The sequence below is a fragment of the Cetorhinus maximus genome, chromosome 7, assembly GCF_964194155.1.
Source record: "Cetorhinus maximus chromosome 7, sCetMax3.hap1.1, whole genome shotgun sequence".
Lineage (NCBI taxonomy): Eukaryota > Metazoa > Chordata > Chondrichthyes > Lamniformes > Cetorhinidae > Cetorhinus > Cetorhinus maximus.
In genome coordinates, this window is record NC_135885.1 from 61,795,693 (window position 1) to 61,821,674 (window position 25,982).

At 42.1% G+C, this 25,982-nt stretch overlaps 1 protein-coding gene across 2 annotated transcripts in view; it reads right to left on the bottom strand.

Annotated features, from left to right (window-relative positions):
* The window catches only part of LOC144682828 (PC3-like endoprotease variant B), an 898,333-nt gene that overhangs the window by 251,629 nt on the left and 620,722 nt on the right, over positions 1–25,982 (bottom strand). For both annotated transcript variants that reach the window (XM_078545597.1, XM_078545598.1), the window contains exon 13: positions 11,261–11,374. In XM_078545597.1, the coding sequence (XP_078401723.1) occupies positions 11,261–11,374 (114 nt within the window). The remainder of the gene's footprint in view (positions 1–11,260; positions 11,375–25,982) is intronic.

Consider the following 25,982-nt stretch of genomic DNA (forward strand, 5'->3'; position numbering starts at 1 on the left):
AGCATAGGGTGAGGCCATTCAGCCAATTGTGTCTATGCTGAGTTCAGAAAAAGGTGGGGTATGACAGGAGGGATATGCAAGGCTGAGCAAGATCAGTTTTAAATTAATACATGTAAATATATGATGGGAATTAAGTTTGGTGGACTGTAGACACAAGTAGCTACATAGGATTATGATGAGTTGGCAATAACAGAGGCCTGGCTCAAACAAGGGGAGGATTGGGTGTTCTAATCTGGAAAACCAGCTAGTGAATGATAGTACTGGATCAATCTTTCCTCAGTCTTACTTTTATTTACAGAGTGAAACATTACACTTCTTAACTCAACCTAACTGAGGTTTCAATAAGTGTCTCTTCAAAGGGTACTCAAGTTAATACCCACCACCTGCATGCAATTAAACACAATTAATGCACAATTAACAGATTTCCTTCTTTCTCTTTAAATAAAAATTATAGTTAATATGCACAAAAAAAATTCCAAAACAAATCAAATTTTTAAAAATTCCGTATTCTGGACAAAGGATTACATTGCGAGATTCCCCTCCTCTAGGATCCCTAACAATTTCTTTGTTCAAGCATTTCTTTTGTAAAACAGACCGTTGATCACTTGTATTACCCATTTAATCTTAGAGATTTCCTTTCCAGTATTTGTTTCAAGCCACCAAGGTGTAGTTTATCCCACAATGAATACTATCTACATAATATTCAATAAGCATACAATCTTCATTATTTTCCTTTTATAGAACCTCATTTAAATATTTGAAAAGTAGAATCCTATATCCACTGCCTCCACAAGACCAAGTGTTTCAGTACTTTTAACAACACTTTTTATTTTCTTAACTTCCCAAGCTAAAGGATATTTCCCATTTTTACACTAAGAAATACTATGAAGCCAGTTGCACTCAAATACCCATCAGTAAGATTAACATGCGAAAGATTGCTAAAAATTATTGGTTTCATGTTCTTTGGGTCACCTAAGGATGGGAACTTAAGTGCATATTTCGCCAAATTTAACGGTTAAAATATTTTAATTTACCCTTAAAATATTCTTGACTTTAGTGCATTTATCCTTTAGTTTCTATTTTAACTCCAACATTGTACTTCAATCCCAATCCCAACGAGTATCTGGTCTAGTCTGAGCGCACAAGCTTCACAATTGTTCTGCCTCTTCTTCAGATGTAACATCAATTTTCTGCAATGATCCTGCACAATTAACACGATGGGAGTGACACTCTCTAAATATTACCTTTGTTCACTAATATCCTTTAGGGAAGGAAATCTGCCATCCTTATCTGGTCTGGTCTACATGTGACTCCAGACCCACAGCAACTCTTAACTGCTCTCTGAAACGTCTATCAAGCCACTCAACAGCAATTAGGGATGGACAACAAATGCTGGCCTTACCAACACTGCCCACCTCCCATGAAAGAATAAAAATAAGATTTAAAAGTTATTCCAGACATGGTCTGCTTATTATCTAAACCAATGTATTTAAAAGCCCCAGAAGCCCGTCTCCCAATTTTAAATTCTAGTCTAATCATATTAATAACATATTTCCCAAATTTCACAGTATCACATTTTAAGAAATCATCAATATGCACCATAAAGATGCCTGAATGTGTCCCTTTATACTACCAATAAAACATTGCAGGATCTGCTTTTAGTTGAATACAACCTATTCTCAGCGAAACAGATCTCACCAAAAAATATCACACCCAGATTGCATCATTCAGGACACTAGCACATTTGTTTAAGTTTCCACAGTTTCCCTCCTACACCTGTTGCCTCGTTGGGCAGTGTCAGATACACTTCTCTCTGAAAAGTATCACTCTGTAGAAATGTAACTTTTATGCTGATTGGTCTACACTCTCATGAACATGTGGCCAAAAGTGGTAGGAGAATTTCTAAGATTTCTTTTCCAGCTGTGAGAGTCCACCCTAACATCTGTATCATCCAGTTGCTCTTCAAAGCTTCTAGCAACTAGCCTTGCTTTAGCCTTAATTTCCCTGTGCAAGGATTTTTTCAGTACAAATCTGAGAGATTTAGTTGTCACTCATTTGATACCTAATAATCTACTCTAAACTCTCCACAACAATCTAATTCATCTGTTTTGCCTCTCTTATTAGTCTATCCTCAAATTTACTGGCAACCACGAAACCTTCATGGTCATGACGACGTCTGCTTCTAGTTCTGTTCCAAGACTGTTCTATAGTCTTTATTACATTGTCTAATCTTTTCCAGCTAAATCTTCTACCAGCACATTTATGTCTATGGGATAACTACTGTGAGATCTCCCTCACACTATCAGAGGCTTTCTCTGGAAAGTGATAATTTTCTGATGCAAGAGTCACTTCTGGGTCCACTATCAGTACTTGCTCTGTGTTTTCTCTCTATTCTGCTAGTCCATGAACCTTGTTTCTTGCCCACCTTGCTGAACATTCAACTAATATTTAAACTTGCTAATAGCTTTTCCTGCATATCCCATAGTTATTGCATCCCTCCATTCACTAAACCCCCTGGAATATATGTCACCTGAGTACTCAATCTGGGAAACTGGCCTTTGGATGCGATAGCTCTGTCCTGTGCATCATCATCACTCATATTATCACTATATCCAGCCCTTCATCTACTGCATTCAGTTCCTTCGGACCTTCATCACAAACCCCCCAACATTTGAGGTTCAAGGTGCCTGGTTTACTTCTGTCAGCGACTCAGAGTCTGAGATTTTGTAATTAAATCTGATTAACTGTGAGGAATGAACATTAACAATTTGATTTGTTTGATAAGTACAGTTTTACAATCACAACCTATTAACTTACTCAGTCCTTTCCATTCTCTATGACACTGTTTTATAAGACACCAAATCTCCTGAATTAAATTCTGTCTTGGATGGTCTTATACAATGCCTCAGAGTCCTCCAAATTATCTCAAGGACCTCAGCCTTGATGAAAGCCCACCTCCCTGCATGTAATACATACGACTGTTCAGAAAAAAATGGAACTAATTGTAGTACCTTTGAGAGCAGGATTATCACAGAGCACAGAAGGTGATTTGGGATTTTGCACACAGACCAATTGTTGGGAGCTGTACTCCCAACCACCTAAAGTGAATTTGTTATATGCCAGAGTGATTGTCAACTTACAGTCTGCTTGATCAGCTAAGATTTTATGCAGCATTTCGTCGTCCAGCACAGGATTCCTTTCACAGAGTCTATTACTGAAAAAGCTTCCAGCTGCGGTGTTCATAACCATAATGTTCATGTTTTCACACATGTCTTTGAACCCATTATTGGCAAATTCCCCTCCATTATCTGTCAGAAACTTCTCTGGTGTCCCAAGTCCAGTCCCTATCCATTTCTCCATGATTTTGCCTATAATAACCCATTTGTCCTTACCATCTCTCTTAGGCAGTGCATGGGTTTGAGGATGACTTGCTTTGACTCCATTTTGATGGATTCTGAGATGGTTGATAAGTCCAATGTGTGATCTGCAGACTCTGCTGTAGCGATGCTGGAGGTGCTCGAAGGGTTGGGTAGATGGGTTGTTTGGAGGTTTGTGCACTCCCTCTGATGCCTCAACTTTGCACATTCCAGACCAAGTCTCTTAATATTTTCGGTCTCTTTCAAAATCAGCCTTCTCCATTTTGGTTGGTCACAAATCAGGGACTCCCATGTCAGCCTTCATCAAGAGGAAGCCCCCAAGATATGGGGCAGGATTTTCCCCCCATCAGGGGCGAAGTTGAAGTGCAAGCGTGCACAGGCGCGGCTCCGATCGGCACCCCCAATCGGGGGCAGGGCGCCATTTTACATGGGCGGGCCAATTAAGGCCCGCCTAGCGTGATGTCCGCACGGAAGTACTATGCGCTCCCTGTGCGGGCGGGGAGGGGGGTGGGTCCCTAAACCCGAGAGTGAATGCGCACGAAAGAGCGCACTCATCTCCCTGAGGCTAAGTGCTGCCTCAGGGAAATCGGCTCTACAATAAAAAATATTAAAAATAGAAAAAAAAAATTCCCTGACATGTCCCCTCATGTGACACTGTCACATGAGTTGGGACATGTACATAACTTTTTAAAAAACTTAAATTAAATTTTTTAAAACCTACATGAAACCCCATCCCACCCATGGATGAGGTTGCATGCTTTTTCTGAAGCCCGCCGGGGCTCCCGGCCTGCCCGCCAACCTTAACGTTGGATGGGCCGGTCCATTAATTACTTCAATGACTCTGTCAATGGCCTCAATTGGCCACTGACAGGTCAGCAGGCATACAGCTGATTTTGCTGAGCCCCTGTCTATCTGGAAATTTAAATGGGGCGCAGTGACATCGGGAGTCCCGTCTGACGTCACCACACATCATTTTACTGCCCTGCCCCCCCGCTCGCCGATGGGAAAATCCTGCCCATGGAAAATGGCCATATTTTCCAGGATCTTGCCATTGATTTTAATTGACACGGTGGTGTTGTGCTGTGATAGGTGGCTGGAAGAGAACCTTGGTTTTCCAGGTATTTAGTGAAAGGCCCTTTTTCTCACATGTTTCAGAGAAGGAGCCAACAATGACCTGGAGCTCAGTTTCTGAGTAAGTGTACACAAGCATCAAGGCTTATTATGTATTATTGTAAAGAGACCAAATCTAAATGTCAGGTCTATAAAATGTAGAATGACAATATTTCTCTCTTTGTTTCATACTTTTAGATTCATGACAACTACCTTGTTAAAGTCATGTGCCAATGAAAGGCTTACAGTAGGACATAATGTCGTCCTCCACTACCTCATATAAATTTCACACTTCCCACTAACCTCTTCTATTAGCCTCATATATTCTTCATCAACCGCAACTGTATCCTTTAGCAGGTTTTTTAATCTTTGACAAATAAGGTGAGCAGATTGTTTAGGTAACTTTAAGATAATTTGCTTTTTTTTCTCTGATTCTTATCACCAGATGCCATTAATGCTTGTCTAACACTCTGACGAGAAACATCAGGTTTTGTTAAGGGGATACAATAATGTCCTGACTGAATAAACTGCAGATCTACTGACTTTCCAAAAATAATTGCCTTATCATGCTTTAAGTCAAGTTTCTTTTGTGCATTTTTCATAGAGACTTTATCAGTACTGATAAAGTGGCTTAACCCAGCTATTTTACATTTAATACAACTCTTTTTAGTAACCAACAATGTCTTGTCATCACTATACCTAAAGAGAGTAACACTTTTATATTCCTTAACCTTGTATCGTTTCTCACTTCTTAGTGAATTTAGATAATGTTTTAACAAATCTGTTCCGCATACTGTCAAAGTGCAAGTACAGTTGAACGAGTCCACGACTAACACATTCTCCATGGGACTAAAACTCCTTGTGACCAGTACAACTCATTCAGGTTTATCACTATCTTCAACTTCTGCCTCAGAATTCAGTGTGTTATTTTGAGGGCCTTGCTTCTTCGCTTTGGGCAGTCAGCACAAAATAACACTTTGAGTAACACCTGAGGCACCTATTACCTCTTCCTTGGGAATTCCTGGGATTCATTTGGATATATTGCTGTTCCAATTCTGCCTTCTGCTGTAATAGCCAGGTCTGCTCATGGTGCTTTTATCCTCATTTCCCCTGTCTGTAATCCTTACAATGTACTGATGCCTGCATTCAGTATCTGGACCATTTCAAAATCTGCAATCATTGAGTCCTCTGTTCTTTGTGTCACTGCGGAATATCCCATTTGTTCCATGAAGGCTGCAGGAAATGATTGCTTCCTCAGGAGATTTCCAAGGCAGCAGGCACCTGATCCAACAGGCAGTTTCTCTTTGAGAACTGAGCACCAGTTAGAACCAGGAGTCTGTGCACATAGACATCTTTGCACAATCTCGCAATTTAAATGCTAGCACTGAATCAGGGATCTCTAAATTGATTTTCCTCAATCTTTTATATAATCTTTTAAATTTCATGATGTGTTCCTCCACTGAATAATCATGTATTTTCTGAAACCTATCGAAAAGTCTGACCAAACCTCATTGGCATTTAACAGATCATCTTTCTTGTAAATTTCATCCAAGAATTCTAATAGAAGATCAAGTCTTTCCATCAATATCCAACTGGGCAACCAGCTCACAAAACAGTGCATTTCTGATTTTACTTCTGGTCGGATGCGGCAATGTCAAGGCCATATCTAGTTTCCTCTTTGGTAGGAAGTAACCCAGGCCCACACATCTACTTCACTCTTTCACTGATCATATGGTCCAGACTCTGAATACATTTGAAGGTAATCATGGTCAAATAATTTACATTTACTTTCTGTCATTTCTCAAAATGACTTCAAGGATCATAGTTTTCTTTCTGAGTTCTTTTTAGCTTCCAACATTCACCTTTGAGCAACCATTCTCTCATCATGTTCTAATCCCAAAAGCCAGCTGGTGAAGGATAGAACTGGAACCAGTGCTTACTCATTCTTATATTTATTTATAGAGTGAAACATTACAAGCATAAACCTAACTCAAACACACCGCAGTTTCAATAACTATCTCTTTATAGATTCTAAAGTGAAACCCTAGTTAACGTTCACCACCTAAAACAGATTGGGAACACAGCAGTGTAAAGGACAAAGAGAGAGAGGAATTCCTGAAATTTGCATAAAATAATTTTCTTGATCAGTATAAGAATATAATAAATAGGAGCAGGAGTTGGCCATTCAGCCCTTCGAGCCTGCTCCGTCATTCAATGGGATCATGACTGGACTTCTACTTCATCACCATTTCCCTGCACTATCCCCGTCTCCCTTAATATTTTTAATATGTAGAAATCTATCAATCTCAATCTTGAACTTACCCAATGACTGAGCCTCCACAGCCCTCCAGGGCAGAGAATTCCAAAGAATTTGGAAGAAATTCCTCCTCATCTAAGTCCTAACTGGCCTGCCCTTTATTCTAAGACTATGTCCCCTGGTTCTAGAAACCCCAGCTAGGGGAAACAGCCTTCCTGCATCTACCCTCTTGAGCCCTGTAAGAAATCTGTATGTTTGAATGAGATCACTTCTCATTCTTCTAATCTCCAGAGAACCAAGGCCCAGACTATTTAATCTCACAGGACAATCCCTCTATCCCAGGGATTAATTTGGTGAACCTTCATTGCATTCCTTCTATGGCAAGTATATTTTTTCTTAGGTAAGGAGACCAAAGCTGTACACAATACTCCAGGTGCCGTCTCACCAAGTCTCATATAATTGCAGCAAGATATCTTTACTGCTATACTCAAATCCTCTTGTAATAAAGGCCAACATACCATTTGCCTTCTTAATTGCTTGATGCACCTACAAGTTAGCTTTCAGTGACTCAAGAACAAGAACACCCAAGTCCCTTTGAAGGTCAATACTCTCATAATTTAAGAAGTACTCTGTATTTCTGTTTTTCCTACCAAAGTAGATAACCTCACATTTCTCAGCATTGTATTCTATCTGCCAAATTTTTGTCCACTTGCTTAGCCTCTCCAAATCCTTTTGAAGCTTCTTTGCATCCTCCTCACAACTCACACTTCTACCTAGTTTTGTGTCATCTGCAAACTTGGAAATATTACACTTAATCTCGACATCCAAATCATTGATATAGATTGTTATAGCTGGAGCCCAAGCACTGATCCTTGCAGTACCACACTAGTCACAGCCTGCCAATCTGAAAATGACCCATTTATTCCTAATCTCTGTTTTTGGTCCATTAACCAGTTCTCAATCCATGCCAGTATACTCCCCAATCCCCTGTGCTCTAATTTTGCTTACTAACCTCTTGTTTGGGACCTTATCAAAAGCTTTCTGAAAATCTAAATACACCACAACCAATGGTTTCTCCTGTTCTGTTAGTTAAATACTCAAAAAACTCCAACAGGTTTGTTAAACATGATTTCCCTTTCATAAATCCATGTTGACTCTGCCCAATCCTACCATTATTTTCCAAGTATCCCGTTATCACATCCTTTATTATAGATTCTAGCATTATCCCATCTACAGGTGTCAGGCTAACAGGTTTGTAATTCCCCATTTTCTCTCCCTCCTTTCTTAAATAGTGGGGCGACGTAGCCATCTTCCAATCTGCAAGAACCACTTCAGAGTTTGTAGAATTTTGAAAGATGATCATCAATGCATCTACTATCTCTACAGCCACCTCTTTCAACAGGGATGTAGATCATCAGGCCCAGGGGATTCATTTACTTTAAGTCCCATTAATTTCTCTAATACATTTTTCTTTACTAATATTATTATCTTGCAGTTCCTAGTTTACATGAGTCCCTTGATTCTCCATTATTTCTGGGAGATTTTTAGCATTTTCCTCTGTGAAGACAGACACAAATTATTTGTTTAGTTTGAATGCAATTTCCTTACCCCCCATTATAAATTTTCCTGACTCTGCTGTAATAGACCCACATTAGCTTTTTCTAATCACTTCCTTTTTACATACCTATAGAAGCTTTTACAGTCCGTTTTATGTTTCTCGTTAGTTTACTCTCATATTCTATTTTCCCTTTCTTAATCATTTTCTTGGTGTACCTTTGCAGAATTCTAAAATGTTCCCAATCATCAGGCTTATCATTTTTTTGACAACTTTATATGCCTCTTTCTTTGATCTAATACAATCCTTGATTTCTTTCATTAGCCACGGACACTTTGCAACACTTTCCTTGCTGGGTTTTTGTGCATCAAAGGAATGTATTTTTGTTGTAAAACATGTATTAGTTGTAGAGGCAGAGGGCATGGCTGATGTACTGAATAACTATTATGTACTTTGTGTCTGTTTTCACTAAATAAGAGGATGCTGCCAATGTTACAATATAGGAGGAGGTAGTAGAGAACTTGGATGGGGTAAAAAATGGTAAAAAGGAATGACTAAAAAGGTTGGCAACACTCAAGAGAGAAAATCCATCCTGTCTGGCTGGGATGTATCCTAGGTTGCTAAGAGAAGTAAGGGTGGAAATTGTGTAAGTTCTGACCACAATCTTCCAGTTCTCCTTAGATATGGGAGTGTTCCAGAGGACTGGAGAAGTGCAAATGTTTCACTGCTGTTCAAGAAGGGAGAGGGATAAATCTGCAACTACAGGCCAGTTGACTTACCATCAGTGGTGGGAAAACATTTAGATACGATAATCTAATACAAAATTAATTAGCACTTGGTAAAATACGGGTTAATAAATGAGAACAAGCACAGATTTGTCAAAGGTAAATCATGTTTGAGTAACATGATTGAGTTACTTGATGAAGTAACAAAGAGGGCTAATGAGGATAGTGCAATTGTTGATGTGTAGAGGGACTTTAAAAAGGCATGAGATAAAATACCACATAAATCCACAATAGATTTATTAGGAAAATTGCAACTTTTGGAACTAGACAGTGGCTGCACGAATACAAAAATGGCTAAGGGACGGAAAGCAGAGAGTAAGGGTGAACAGTTGTTTTGCAGATTGGAGGAAAGTGGTGTTTCCTAGGGATTAGTGTTGGACCACTGCTCTTTTTGATATATATAAATGACCTGAACTTGGGTATATATGAAATAATGTCAAAGTTTGCAGGTGACGCAAAAGCTCGGAAATGTAGTGAACAGCGAGGAAGATAGTAACTGACTGCTGGAGGAGATAAGCAAGATGGGTGAAATGGGCAAACAAAAGGCAGATGAAATTTAACAAAGAGAAGTTTTAAGTGATTAGTTTTGGTAGGAAGAATGAGGAGGGGAAATTTAAACTAAATGGTACAATTTTGAAGAAGGTGCAGCATCAGAGAGATGTGGGTCACATGCACAAGTCTTTGGCGATGGCAGAGCAAACTGAGAAAGCTGTTAAAATGGCATATGAGATCCTTGGTTGTATAAATAGAGACATTGAGTACAAAAGCAAGGAAGTTATGCTAATCCTTTATAAAAGTACTGGTTAGGCCACAGCTGGAGTATTGTAGCTTAGTTTGGGTATCACATTTTAAGAAGGATGTCAATATCTCAGAGAGGGTAGGTTTACAAGAAAAGTACAAGGGATAAAAGACTCCAATATGTGGAGTCACTAAAGAAATTGGGGTTGTTCTCCTTAGATTGAGAAGGTTAAGGGAAGATGTGTTCAAAATTGTGAAGGGTTTTACCAGAGACCAAAGAAGATTAAATGGTTTCCAATGGCAGAAGAATCGATAACCAAAGAAACAGCTTTAAGCTAATTGGCAAAATAAGCAGGGATGACTTGTGCAAACATTTTTTTGTGGAGTGACCTCTTATGACCTGGAATGCACTGCCTGAAAGGGTGATGGAAGAAAGTTCAATAATAACTTTCAAAAGAAAATTGGCTAAGTACTTGGCGGAAAAATGTCCGGGCAATGAGGAAAGAGGAGATGAATGGGATCAATTTGATAGCTCTTTCAGAGAGCCAACACAGACATAACAGGTGGAATGGCCTCCTTCGGTGCTGTATTATTCTATAATTTTAACCTCTTGAACAATTACATTTAAGATAATGCTCAAAATGCTATAGACGTTGCTTCTCTCTTAACACTGGATATTGCTTTTAGGTAGAAACATCCCACAACCCTTTTCATCATCAAAGTGGAAACAAACTACTTGCAAAATAAATGAAAAATCTCAGTGCTAGAAATTTCTAAACACCCAGGAGATATCATGCAATTAGAAACTTCAAAGAGCCTTTTTATAGTGAGTTTGTGTCTAGCAAATCGTAGTAACAAAATTCAAATATTTCAATTCTGGTCCATGTACAACTGGCTTGACATTTCTATTATTGTGAAGTGACTTGCTGCTTATAGTAAAAATCTCAGTTCTAATCTTCCATTGTTTAGCCCATAGGCAATGAAACATACCTTACAAATCAATGAAAACTAATCACTCCTAGACATAGAGCTAAAATATATGTGCATAGATAATTACACCTTTAAGAATCATTCCAGTTCAGTTGCAGAAAGCAGTCTCATTCTTATGTCAGGCTGAAAATTCTAATGGTAAATTCAACAGCAATATTTGTGTAGTATTGGGAATGAGAAGATTTGTCAAATACATTTTCATAGGAAGAGAATATCTTGAATTAAGGGAGAAAAATATTGTAAAGTTTTGTTGCTTCAAGTTGCCTCAAGTAACTTGCTATCTTTAATCTGTACATTTTGATCTAGGACTGCATTCCTGATCAACATGTAATTACTTTTTCTCTCTATCTTCATCTCCAACTCAATCAGTCGAATCTTGTTATAATGAAACTCCTTACGTAATGAAGACACAATTGTGGAAATAACCTTCCATGAATTGGTTTCTTACTTGTGGTGAATGTGGTAACCCGCTCCATTAATCTTCCATTCTTTGTTCAAAAGGTCAGAGATTTTAGAGGTTCGAACGATCAGGTGCTGCACATCACGCCATGTGAGACTGGGTCTAAATAAGAAAAGAGATTTGTAAACAAACCAGATCATCTTATTTTGGTATAAATAAACTGGCTTTGAATTGTCAACTTCACTATAACTTCTTAAATCTGCATTGTCCTACATGTGGAGTCACATGCATTACAAAGTGTAATCCCAGCAGTGAGTACAATTTCCCAAAACAGACAGCAGCAATTTGGCTGCTGTTAAATTGTATACTGCACCAAATCCAAATGTTTGGAATACAGCTAGTTTTAATCAACTGAAATATTGTAGTCTTTTCTCATCGAATGAACGGAATTTATATAGAGGGAGCAGAGAACAATGATTCTACCTATGGGAAAGTACTTCTTTTAAAAATGTATTTATGCTTTGCTTTGAAAATTTATCATGTCTGGTGGGGTCCTTTCCTGCTTCTAGCTATCATCAATGGAGGAAAATCCATTGATAGTACTTTATGTTACACACATATGGACATTTGAATTAGGAGTAGGCCATTCGGCCTCTTGAGCCTGCTCCGCCATTCAAATGGATCATGGCTAATTTGACTGTGGCTTCAACTCCACTTTCCTTCTGACCTCCTATACCCTTTGACTCCATTGTCAATCAAAAATCTATCTAACTCAGCCTTAAAAATATGCAATTACCCCGCTTCCACTGCTCTCTGGGGAAGAGAATTTCACAGACTCATGACCCTCAGAGAGAAAAATTTTCTCCTCATATCCATCTTAAATGGAGGACCCCTTATTTTTAAACTGTATCCCCTACTTGTAGTCTCTCCCGCAAGGGGAAACATCCATTCAAAATCCACCCCATCAAGCACTCTCAGGATCTTATATGTTTCAATAAGATCACCTCACATTCTTCTAAACTCCAATGGATACAGGCCCAACCTGTCCAGCCTTACCTCATAGGACAGCCCTCATTCCAGGAATCAGTCAAGTGAACCTTCTCTGAACTGCTTCTAAGGCAATTATGTCCTTTCTTAAATAAGGGGACCAAAACTGTACACAGTAGTCTGGATATACTCTTACCAATACTCAATACAACTGTAGCAAAATGCCCCTACTTTTATATTCCATTCCCCTTGCAATAAACAACAACATTCCATTTGTCTTCTTAATCACTTGCTGTACCTGCAACCTAACCTTTTGTGATTCATGTGCCAGGGCATCCAGACTTGATTTGTATCTCAGAGTTCTGAAATCTCTCCCCATTTAAATAATATGCTTATTCTTTTTATTCTTCCTGCCAAAGAGAACAAGTTCACATTTTCCCACATTATACTCTACCTGTCAAATTTCTGCCCACTCACTTAACCTATCTATATCCCTTTGTAGTCTCCTTATGCTGTCTTCACAATTTACTTTCCCACCTTTCTTTGTGTCATCAGCAAATTTAGCAACCATACGTTTGATTCTGTGATCCAAATCATTAATACAGGTTGTAAATAGTTGAGGCCCCAGCATTGATCCCAGCAGCACTCCACTCGTTACATCTTGCCAACCCAAAAATGACTCATTTATGCCTACTCTCTGTTAGCTAACCAATCCTCCAGCCATGCTACACCATGAGCTCTTATTTTATGTAGCAACCTTCGATGTGGCACCTTATCAAATTCCATCTGGAAATCTAAGTACACCACATCCACAGGTTCCCCTTTATCCATATTGTTTGTTACTTCCTCGAAGAGCTCTAATCAATTAGTCAAACATGATTTCCCTTTCACAAAACCATGCTGACTGCCTGATTGCATTGAAATTTTCTAAGTGCCCTGTTACAAACTCTTTTAACAATAGATTCCAACATTTTCCCAATCTCTGTGACCACTGCCAACGCAAGGTGACAGTCTGTGCATGCACACTGGTCGGCACCTGCGCAGAAATCCAGTGACATCACTCCATTGCACCCAGTCTGCCAGTATGACTCTATGCATTTGCCAATGTCTCCGCATGTGCAATTAAGGCCCACCCACACAGGGCTGTATGGACGTTGTGATGTCAGAAGGATCGCGCATGCACAAATTTCAAAGTTCGGCAGTTCCTGGGTGGTGTGACAGGCCGTCCATGGGGACTGTTGGGTAGTATTTACGGGGGTCGCCAGTCGGTCCTCCTCACCCCCATCCCCCTCTCCTTGTCACCCCATCCCCTCCCTCCACCTCACCCCCCAACTCCCATCCTCCATCCTCCTCCTCACCCCTTCCCCCTCCAAGGGACACAGTGTAAAGGGAAAGAAAAAAGAGTTCTTCTGCAGACAAGGACTAAGAAGCTGATAAATAAATTGTAAATAGAGATGGGATCTCTGGAGTATGTCTGCAGTTTCATTGTTTCTTCAGGTAGTGGTGTGAGACTGAAATAAGCAGAGACACATTGGAATACATAACATACCCATATCGTTAAGTTTAGGCATTTTCTCTGTGTAGTGCATTTGGAACTACTACGCCACCTATCGCTGAATGCACATTAAAAGGACGCTGCTGCCCAGCTGTGATGATTTGAGCAGCGCCATCTTTGGACCTGGCCGCTGCACACACCGTCACTCTCAATGACGTAACAGAGTAAAACAGTTGAGCTGCACGTGAACGGTGTTGGAGCAATGCAGCCTTTCCCAATGACTGATGTTAAGCTAACTGACCTGTAGTTTTCTGCTTTCTATCCCTTTCCTATCTTGAATAGAATCATCACATTCACTATTTTCCAATCTGACGAGACCTTTTCAGAATCTGGGGAATTTTGGAAAATTAAAACCAATGCATCTATTATCTCAGCAGCAACTTCTTTTAAGACCCTAGGATGAAGTCCCCATCAGGATCTGGGGACTTGTCAGCTTTCAGTTCTAATAATTTTTATCAGCCCTCTTTCCCAGGTCATTGTAATAGTTTAAGTTCCTCCCTTCCTTTCACCTCTTGATGCACACTTATTTCTGGGATGTTAGTTGTATCCTCTACAGTGAAGACAGATACAAAGTATCTATTCAATTCATCTGCCATTTCCTTATTTCCCATTATTAATTCCCCAAACTCTCTAGAGGACCAACGCTCTCTCCACTTATTCGTTTCCTTTTAAATACCTGTTGGAACTCTTATTATCTGTTTTTATATTTCTAGCTAGTTTTCTCTTCTACTCTAATTTCTCCCTTTTTTTTAGCCATTCTTTGCTGTTTTTTTATATCCTGTCCAATCTTCCACTCTGTCACTAATCTTTTTGGAATTATATGCTTTTTCTTTCAATTTAATACTATCTTTCTTTCAATTTAATACTTCCTTACTTAGCCACTGATGGTATGTCCTTCCCCTACAGTCTTTCTTTCTCACTGAAATGTATCTTTGCTGAATGTTACGAAATATCTTCTTAAATGTTTGCCACTGCATCTTTATTGACATATCCCTTAATCTAATTTCCCAGTTCACTTTAGTTAGTTCTGTCTTCATATCCTCATAATTGTCCTTATTTAAGTTCAAAACACTAGTCTTAGACCCATCATTCTCTCCCTTAAACTGAATGCAAAATTCAATCATGTTTTGATCACTGCAATCTAGGGGTGCTTTCACTATGAGGTCATTAGTTAATCCTGTCTCATTGCACATTACCAGATCTAGAATAGCCTGCTGTCTGATTGTCTCTAGAACTAGCTGCTCTAAGAAATTGTTCTGAAAACACTTTATGAACTCATCTTCTAGGCTATCTTTGCCAACCTGATTCACCCAATTCACACATAGATTAAAATCACCCATGATTATCGCTGTACCTTTCTCATAAGCCCCCATTATTCCTTCCTATATATTCCATCCTACAGTACAGTTACTGTTAGGGGGCCTATAAACCACTTACACAATTGACTTCTTATCTTTACTATTTCTTATTTCTACCCAACTGATTCTACATCTTGATCTTTAGAATTAAAGTCAACTCTCTATTGTACCAATGTCATCCTTAATTAACAGAGCCACCCCTCCACCTTTTCTTTGCTTCCTGTCCTTTCAAAATGTCATGTATGCTTGAATGTTCATGTCCCAGCCATTATCATCCTGCAGCCATTTCTCTGTAATGGCTATCAGATCATAAATATTAATTTCTATTTGAGCTATCAATTCATCTATTTTGTTACGAATGCTATGTGCATTCAGATACAGAGCCTTTAACTCTGTTTTTCTACTAATTTTGCAATCTCTGGCCTTATTGGCTGGCAGTGGTGGTGTTCCCACGCATCTGCTTCCCTTGTCCTTTTGAGTGATAGAGGATTGGCAGGTGCTGTCAATGGATCCTTGGTGTGTTGCTGCAGTGCATCTTGTCGATGGTACATGCTGCTGCCACTGTGCATCGATGGGGGAGGGATTAAATGGTTATGGGGGTGGATATGGTGCCAATCAAGTAGGTTGCTTTGTCCTGGATTGTGTTGAGCTTCTTGACTGTTGTCGGAGCTGCACTCATCCAGGAAATTGGAGACCATTCCACCAAAACTCCTGACTTGTGCCTTGTAGATGGTGGACAGGCTTTGGGGAGTCAGGAGGTGAGTTACTCGCCATAGAATTCCCAGCCCGTGATCTGCTGTTGTAGCCACAGTATTTATATGGCTGGTCCAGTTCAGTTTCTGGTCAATGGTAACCCCCAGGATGTTGATAGTGGGGGATTCAGTGATGGATGCCATTGAATGCCAAGTGGAGATGGTTAGGTTCTCTCTTGTTGGAGATGGTCATTGCCTGGCACTTTTGTGGCATGAATGTTACTTGCTACTTATCAGTTCAACCCTGTATGTTGTACATATTTGCTGCATATGAACATGGACTGCTTCAGTATTTGAGGAGTCGCGAATGGTGCTGAACTTTGTGCAATCATCAGCGAACACTCCCACTTCTGACCTTACAATGGAACGTCCATCATCGGTGAAGCAGCTGAAGATGATTGGGCCAAGGACGCTACCCTGAGGAACTCCTGGGACTGAGATTATTGACCTCCAACAACCTCAACCATCTTCTAGGTAAGACTCCAACCAGTGAAGAGTGTTCCCCCTGAATCCCATTGACTCTAGTTTGCTAGGGCTTCCTGATGCCACATTCTGTCAAATGCTGCCTTGATGGCAATCACTCTCACCTCAACTCTTGAGTTCCGCTCAATTGTCCATGTTTGGACTAAGGTTGTAATGAGGTCAAGAACAGAGTGGCCCCAGTAGAACCCAAACTGAGCATCAGTGAGCAGATTATTGCGAATATGTGCCACTTCACAGCACTGTTGATGGCCTCTTCCATCATTTTGATGAAAATCAAGAGTAGACTGATGGGGCAGTAATTGGTCTGGTTGGAATTGTCCTGTTTTTTGTGTACAGGATAATTTTCCGCATTGCCAGGTAGATGCCGCTGATGTAGCTGTACTGGAACAGCTTAGCCAGGGTCGCGGAAAGTTCTGGAGCACAAATCTTCAGTACTATTGTCAGAATATTGTCAGGACCCATAGCCTTTGCATTGTCCAGTTCCTCCAGCCAATACATGGAGTGAATTGAATTGGCTCAAGACTGGCATCTGTGATGCTGAGGACGTCAGGAGGAGGCTGAGATGGATCATCCACTCGGCACTTCTGATTGAAGATTGTTGCAAATGCTTCAGCCTTGTCATTTGCACTGATGTACTGTGCTCCCCCATCATTGAGGATGGGGATATTTGTGGAGCCTCCTCCTCCTTTTAGTTGTTTAATTGTCCATCACCATTCACTGGCAGGACTGCAGAGCTTGGAACTGATCTGTTGTTTGTGGGATTGCTTAGCTCTGTCTATCACATGCTGCTTCTGTTGATTGGCATGAAAATAGACCTATGTTGTAGCTCAATCTTCACCAGGTTGACATCACTGCAGGAGTTCCTCAGGGTAGTGTCCCAAGCCCAACCATCTTCAGCTGCTTCATCAATGACCTTCCTCCCATCAAAAGGTCAGAAGTGGCAATGTTTGCACAATGTTCAGCACTGTTCACAACTCCTCAGACACTGAAGCAGTCCGAGTCCAAAATGCAGCAAGACCTGGACAATATCCAAGCTTGGGCTGACAAGTGGCAAGTAGCAATCATGCCACACAAGTGCCAGGCAATGCCCAACCCCAACAAGAGAGAGTCTAACCATCGCTGCTTGACATTCAATGGCATTACCATCACTGAATCCTCCAATATCAACATCCTGGGGGGTTACCATTGACCAGAAGCTGAACTGGACCAACCATATAAATACTGTGGCTACAAGGGCAGTTCAGAGGCTGGGAATTCTGCGGAGAGTAACTCACCTCCTAACTCCCCAAATCCTGACCACCATCTACAAGGCACAAGTCAGGAGTATGATGGAATACACTCCACTTGCTTGGATGAGTGCAGTTCCAACAATACTCAAGAAGCTTGATACCATCAACAACAATGCAGCCTGCTTGATTAGCACCTCATCCACCACCTTTAACATTCTCTCATTCGCTCCATCCACCACTAATACACAGTAGCAGCATCTACCATCTGCAGGAATTCACCTAGGCTCCTTAGACAGCACCTTCCAAACCCATGACCTCTACCACCTAGAAGGACAAGGGTGACAGATACAGGGAAATATCACCGCCTGCAAGTTTCCCTCTAAGCCACACATCATCCTGACTTGGAATTATAGCACTGTTCCTTTACTGTCGCTGGGTCAAAAATCTGGAACACCCTCCCTAACAGCACTGTGGGTGTACCTACACCACATGGACTGCAGCGGTTCAAGAAGGCAGCTCACCACCACCTCCTCAAGGATAATTAGGGACAGGCAATAAATGCTGGCCTAACCAGCGATGCCCATTCCCCATGTACGAATAAAAAAGATACCTCATTTTTGGTATGTCTGGCACTGCTCCTGGCCTGCATTCCTGTACTCGTCATTGAACCAGGGTTGTGCTTTGCCATGAGATTACAGATTGTGGTTGAATACAATTCTGCTGCTGCTGATGGATGCTGCGGCTGATGGATGCTGAGTATTGAGTTGCTGGATCTCTTCGAAATCTATCCCATTAGCACATGTGGTAGTGCCAGACAACATGTTGGAGGGTATGCTCAAAGTGAAGATGGGAATTTGTCTTCATAAGGATTGTGTGGTGGTCACTCCTACCAATACTGTTTGGGTGCATCAATTATAGTTAGATTGCTGTGGACGAGGTCAAGTATGTTTTTCCCTCTTGTTGGGCCCCTCACCACCTGTCACAGACCGAGTCTGGCAGCTATGTCCTTTAGGACTCGGCTAGCTCAGTCAGCAGGGGTGCTATACTGAGCCACTCTTGGTGATGGGCATTGAAATCCCCCGCCCAGAGTACATTCTGTGCCCTTGCAATCCTCAGCGCTTTTTCCAAGTGGTGTTCAATATGGAGCAGTACTGATTCATCAGCTGAGTGAGCATGGTAGATGGTAATCAGCAGGAGGTTTCCATACCCATGTCTGACTTGATGGCATGAGACTTCATGGGGTCCTGAGGAGGCTTGACAGGGTGGATGTGGAGAAGGTGTTTCCTCTTGTGGGAGAATCTACAACTAGAGGTCACTGTTTAAAAATAAGGGGTTGCCCATTCAAAACGGAGAGGAGTTGAACTTTTTTTCTCTCAGATGGTCGTGAGTGTTTGGAACTCTCTTCCTGAAAAGGCAGTGGAAACAGGGGCCAGGATTTTGCCCTCGTCAGGTGGGCTCGGTGGGGACAAGCAGGAGCGGTCAGGAAGCCAACCACCACCCGTGATATGGGCCCGATTGTGATTTCACGCTGGTGGACCAATTAAGGCCCGCCCGGCGTGAAATGCACGTTGCAGCACTCAGCGCTGCCAGTGTGGGGGTGCAGGGAGGAGGCTGAGTGCGCAAGTTTACGCATTTGCACCAGTGTGTGCAGGAAAAGCTCCCTGAGGCAGAGAGCTGCCTCAGGCAGATGAAGATTTTGAAAAATAAAAAAGAAAGATTTAAGAAATGTTAACAACATGTCTTCTCGTATCCCCTCACGTGACTCTGTCACATGAGCAGGGGCATGTTAGAAATTAGTTTGAAAGTGTTTTATTTTTTTTTAATGACGGGTTGAAACCTCATCCTGTCCATGGATGAGGTTTCACAAAATATCCAAAGGCCGCTTGCCTTTTCGCCTGACCACCTACTGTAAGATTAGACGTGCAGCGGAAAGTTTAATTCAATTACATCTTTAATGGCCTTAATAGGCCTGTTAATAGTCAGTAGGTGTGCTGCCGACTCCCACGCATGCCCGCCGACCAAAATATCGAGCGAGTGCCCGATGACGTTGGGACACTTACCTGCCCGATGTCATTTTATGCTCGTTCGGGTTGGGTGCGCGCCTGCCCAACAAGTGAAAAATTCTGGCCAGAGTCTTTGAATATTTTTAAGGCAGAGGTGGGTAGGTTCTTGGTAAGCAAAGGGGTGATAGGTTATCAGGCGTAGGAGGGATGCAGATTTGAGGTTACTTTCATATCAACTATAATCTTATTAAATGGTGGAGCAGGCTCGAGGGGCCAAAGGGCCTACTCCTGTTCCTTGTTCGTATGCTCGTAAGTAAGTTGAGGACTCCAAGGGCAAATCCCTCCTGGCTGTATACCACTGTGTTGGCACCTCTGGTATGTCTGTCCTACCAGTGGGACAAGGCATACCCAGGGATGGTGACAGGGGATATTATCTATAAGGTATGATTCCATGAGTATGATTACATCAGGCTGCTGTTTGACTTGCTGTGAGACAGCTCTCCAAATTTTGGCACAAGCCCCCAGGTTATTACTAAGGAGGACTTGGCAGGGTCGAAAGGGCTGGATGTACCATTATCGTTTCCTGTGCCTAGGTCAATGCCAGTGGTCCGCCCAGTTTCATTCCTTTTTTACTTTTCTGTCACGTTTTGTACAACTGAGTAGTTTGCTCGGCCATTTCAGAGGGCGTTTAAGAGTCAACCACATTGCTGTGGATCTGGAGTCACCCGGTAAAGATGGCAGATTTCCTTCCCTAAAGAACTTTAGTGAAGCAGGTGGGTTTTAATGACAATCAACAATGGTTTCATGGTCATCATTAGTGGGACTAGCTTTGTATACCAGATTTATTGATTGAGTTTAAATTCCACCAGCTGCCATGGTGGGATTTGAACGTGTGTCTCCAGAGCATCACCCTGGGCTAGTCCAGTGACATTATCACTAACACACTGCCTCCCCAAATCTATCCATGAAGTTGAAGCTTATCATCTTTAGAACCATTCTCGTGAATCGTTTCTGCGCCTGCCATGGATGCCGTCACATCCTCCCTAAAGTGTGGTGCCCGGAACTGGACACAATACTCTAGTTGAGGTCAAACCAGGGTTTTATACAAGTCCACCATAACATCCTTGTTTTTGTACTCTATACCTCTATTTATAAAGACCAGAATACGATATGCTTTATTAACTGCTTTCTCAAGCTGCTCTGCCACCTTCAAATATTTGCATACATATACTCCCAGGTCCCTCTGCTCTTGTACCCTCTTTAGAATTGTACCCTTTATTTCTTCTCTATTCTATGACAATGCATGGTTCTAATCTTTCCCTTGGGCAGAATTTCTCCCTTGTCGGGCGGGCGTGCGCCCAACCCAAACGGGAGTAAAATAATGCTCGGTGATGTCAGGCGAACGTCCTGACGTCATCGCGCACTCTGGCAATATTTCGCTCGGCGGGCATGGGCGAGAGGTGGCTGCGCGCAATTGACAATCAAGAGGCCTATTAAGGGCTTTATTCAATTAATTAAATCGAATATTTTGTTGGCGGGCAGGCGAACAGGCCAGGCACCCTTTGCATTTTTAACAAAGTCTCATCCACGGGCGGGATGAGGTTTCGGACAGTAAATAAAAAAGCAATAAAAATTTTTAAAACTCATTTTTAACATGTCCCTACTCATGTGACAGAGTCACATGAGTAGGGACATGTTTTCCTTATTTTTGAAATCCTTATTTTTAATGTTAAAAACTTTCAGCTCCCTGAGGCAGCTCTGTGCCTTCAGGGGGCTTTCACTGAGTGCACCCACGCACATGAGCTGTCTTCTGCGCTCGCCCCACCCCCCACCCCAACCCCAACCCAGGCAGTGCTGAGCATTTCAGTGCATGATTTACACTGGTTGGCCATTAATTGACCAGCCAGCGTGAAATTGCAGTTGGGGCCCGATTGCAAGCGGCGGACCGTTGCGCAGCTGCTCCCTGGTCCACCTGCTGCACCCACCCGACAAGGGGAAAATTCTCCCTCTAATGTCTTGGTGGCGAAAAATGAACACTGTATTCAAGTGCAGTCTAACCAGGGACTGTAGAGTTTCAATATTATATCTTCTACCATTTCTCAGCTGATCGAGCAACATAGTTTTATTTTTATTGTTGAACAGCTTGGATAGGGGCGTGGCTAGTTCTGCAGCACAAATCTTCTGTACTACTGCTTGGATGTTGTCAGGGCCCACAGCCTTTGCTGAATCAAATGCTTTCAGCCATTCATTGCTACCACATGGAGGGAAGCAAATTGGCCAAAGATTGGCACCTGTGTTGCTGGGCAGCCCAGAAAGAGGTTGAGGTTGATCATCCTCTTGGCATTTCTGGATGAAGATGTTTGCAAATGCTTCAGCCTTGCCTTTAACACTAACATGCTGGGCTACCCCATACTTAAGGATGGGGATATTTGTGGAGCCTCTTCCTCTAGTTAGTTATTTAATTTCCACTACCATTCATGATTGGGATATAGCACGACTGCCCAACTTTGATCTGATTCATTTGTTGTAGCATTGCTTTGCTCTATCACATGCTGTTTATTTTGTTTAGTACGCATGTAGTCCTGTGTTTTAGCTTCACCAGGTTGACACCTCATTTTTAGGTATGCCTGGCACTGCTCCTGGCATGCCCTCCTGCACTCTTCATTGTGTCAGGATTGACCTCTGGCTTGATGGTAATGGTAGAGTGAGGGATATGACAGGCCATGAGATTACAGATTGTGGTTAAATTCATTTCTGCTGCAGCTGAAGGCCCACAGCGCCTCATGGATGTACAGGTTTGAGCTGCCAGATCTTTCTGAATCTATCCCATTTAGCACGGTGGTAATGCCACAGAACATGTTGGGGAGGGGGGGTCTCCTCTGTGAGAAGATGGGAGCTTGTTTTCACAAGGACCCTATGATGGTCACTCCTACCAATACTGTCAGACAGATGCATTTGCGACAGGTAGATTAGTGAGGACAAAGTGAAGTAGGTTTTTCCCTTTGGTTGGTTCTGCTGCTGCAGGCTGTCTGGCAGCTATGTCCTTCAGGATTCAGCCAGCTTGATCAGTAGTGTGCTATTCAAGCCACTCTTAGTGAGGGTCACCAGAGGGTGAGGGTGTACCTAGATTACACTCTGTGTCTTTGGTCTCCCTCAGTGTTTCTTCCAAATGGTGTTCAATATGAAGGAGTATTGATTCATCAGCTGAGGAAGTGTGGTAGGTGGTTGTCAGCAGGTAATTTCCTTGCCCATGTTTTACAGGATGCCATGAGGCTTCATGGGTTTTTTTTTCATTCCTTCATGGGATGTGGGTGTCACTGGCTGGGCCAGCATTTATTACCCTTCCCTAATTGCCCTTGAGAACTGAAAGGCTTGATAGACCATTTCAGAGTGCATTTAAGAGTCACCCACATTAGGCTTTTAATTTTTAATTGAATTCACAATAGATTAGCACCCCATCCACCACCTTTAACACTCACTCCTTCTACCACCAACACGCAGTGGCAGCAGCGGGTACCACCTACAAGATGCACTGCAGGAATGCACCAAGGCTCCTTAGGAAGCACCTTCCAAACCCACAACCTCTACCACCTGGAAGGACAAGGGCAACAGATGCATGGGAACACCACCACCTGAAAGTTTCCCTCCAAGCCACACATCATCCTTACTTGGAAATATATCGCCATTCCTTCATTGTCACTGGGTCAAAATCCTGGAACTCCCTTCCTAACAGCACTGTGGATGTACCTACACCACATGGACTGCAACAAACATACGAATTAGGAGCAGGAGTAGGCCATTCGGCCCCTCAAGCCTGCTCCGCCATTCAATTCGATCATGGCTGATCTGATTGTGGCCTCAACTCCTCATTCTGCCTACCCCCGATAACCTTTGACTTCCTTGTTAGTCAAGAATCTATCTACTTCAGCCTTAAAAATATTCATTGATCTTACCTCTACCACTATCAAGGGAAGAGAGTTGCAAAGCTTCACAACTCTCTGAGAAAAAAATAATTCTTCTCATCTCTGTCTGAAATGGAAGACCCTTTATTTTTAAATTGTGTCTCCTAATTCTTGTCTCTCCCATAGGACGAAACATCCTTTCAACATCCACCCTGTCAAGTCCCCTCAGTCTTTTATATGTTTCAATAAGATCACCTCTCAATCTTCTAAACTCCAATGGATGCAGGCCCAGCCTGTCTAACCTTTTCTCATAAGATAAAGGTAAAGGTTTGAGAAGGCAGCACACCACCATCTTCTCAAGGGCAATTAAAATGGGCAATAAATGAAGGCCTAGCCAGCGACGCCCACATCCCATGAACGAATAAAAAAATGTCAATTTTGAGGACTCCCAGGGCCACTCTCCCCCGACTGTACACCACTCTGCTACCACCTCAGGTTTTAGCATAACAGGATATACTCAGGGATGGTAATGGAGGAGTCTGGGACATTAACTGTTAGGTATATCTATTGAATTTAAATTCAATGGTGGTATTTATGTCTCCAAAGCATTAGAATGGGCCTCTGGCTACCAGTTCAGTAATATTACCGAGATGCCATCGTGCCTGTATTTTTCTCATTATCGTGATGCGGGTGTTGCTGGTAAGATGGACATTTCTTGCTGCCCTGGTTGCCCTTGGAGAAGCTGGTAATGGGCCAGCATTTATTGCCCATCCTTGAATCTCTGCAGTCCACATGTTGAAGATGCTCTCCCAATGCTGTTAGGTAGGGAGTTCTGGAATTTTGACACAGAGATGAAGAAGAATGGTCATGTGTGTGCAAGTCAGGGTGGTGTGTCACTTGAAGGGTAACCTAAAGGTGATGAGAATCCCACTCACCCACTGTCCTGTCTTTCTAGGTCATAGATATGCAAGTTTGGAGGTGCTGCTGAAGAAAGATTGGTGAGTCATTGTAGTACCTCCTGTAGCACACACTGCAGGCATTGAACAATGGTAGGAGGTGTGGGTTGGGTATGACGGAGGCGGTTGTGATGGAGAAGGTGGACTTTTAGTTTAATGGCATAACTGCTGCTCAAGCAGATTACTTTGTATTGGACGTTGATCTTTTTGAGTATTATTACAGCTACATGCACCTAGGCAAGTGGAGAGTATCTCATCACACTCCTAACCTGTGGTGTAGGTGGTGGAGTGGCTTTGGGGAATCAGGAGCTAAGTCACTTGACCCCAAATACCTAGCCTGTGATTTGCTTGAGTAGTCATGACATAGGTATGGATTGGTTCAGTTATATTCCTGGTCATTGATGACCCCCCAGGATGTTGGTGCTGTGGGACTCAGTGATGGTAATGACATAAAACATCGGACATAAAGAAGCTTCTAGTCAATGGTGACAGATGAATGCAGAAGTTAGGAATCCATGTCCTACACTTCAGTTCCACTTTAAAGCAACATTACAGAAGGCAAGTGTCTCAGCATTTTTTAAAGAAAAACTAAATAGTTTTCTACTTGGCATAAATATAAGGAAATGGTCTTTTAATTAAAACAAACAAAAAGTATGGCAAGGGAGCCCAGTCCCGTGTGTTGTACGGCCTGCAACATGTGGGAATTCTTAGATACTCCTTGCAGTCTGGATGACCACATGTGCATGAAGTGCCACTGGCTTGACCAGCTTGAGCAACAGGCTTTGGAGCTTGAGCATCAGCTGGAGACGCAATGGTGCATCTGTGAGGCTGAGGATTACGTGGAGAGCACGTTTTTAGATGTGGTCACTCCGCAGCTTAAGGAAGTGCAGTCAGAGAGGGAATGGGTGACCACCAGTCAGAAGAAGGGTGGCAGGCAGGTAGTCAGGAAAGCCCCAGAGTGCATCTCACTCAAGAACCATTTTTCTGTTAAAAACAAAAAACTACTGCGGATGCTGGAAATCCAAAACAAAAACAAAATTACCTGGAAAAACTCAGCAGGTCTGGCAGCATCGGTGGAGAACGACCCTTCAACAGAACTGAGTATAGTTAGGAGAGGGGTGAAATATAAGCTGGTTTAAGGTGGGGGGGGGGAGAGAGAGAGAAGTTGAGGGGGGGAGTTGTAGGGACAAGCAAGCAGTGATAGGAGCAGATAATCAAAAGATGTCACAGACAAAAGGATCAAAGAAGTATTGAAGGTGGTGATATTATCTAAGAAAATGTGCTAATTAAGAATGGATGGCAGGACACTCAAGGTACAGCTCTAGTGGGGGTTGGGTGGAAAGACTGACAAGGTATTAGTTGTAGATTTAAAAATAATGGAAATAGGTGGGAAAAGAAAAATCTATATAAATTATTGAAAAAACAAAAGGGAGGGAGAAGAAACGGGGTGGGGATGGGGGGAGGGAGTTTAAGATCAAAAGTTGTTGAATTCAATATTCAGCCCGGAAGGCTGTAAAGTGCCTAGTCGGAAGATGAGGTGCTGTT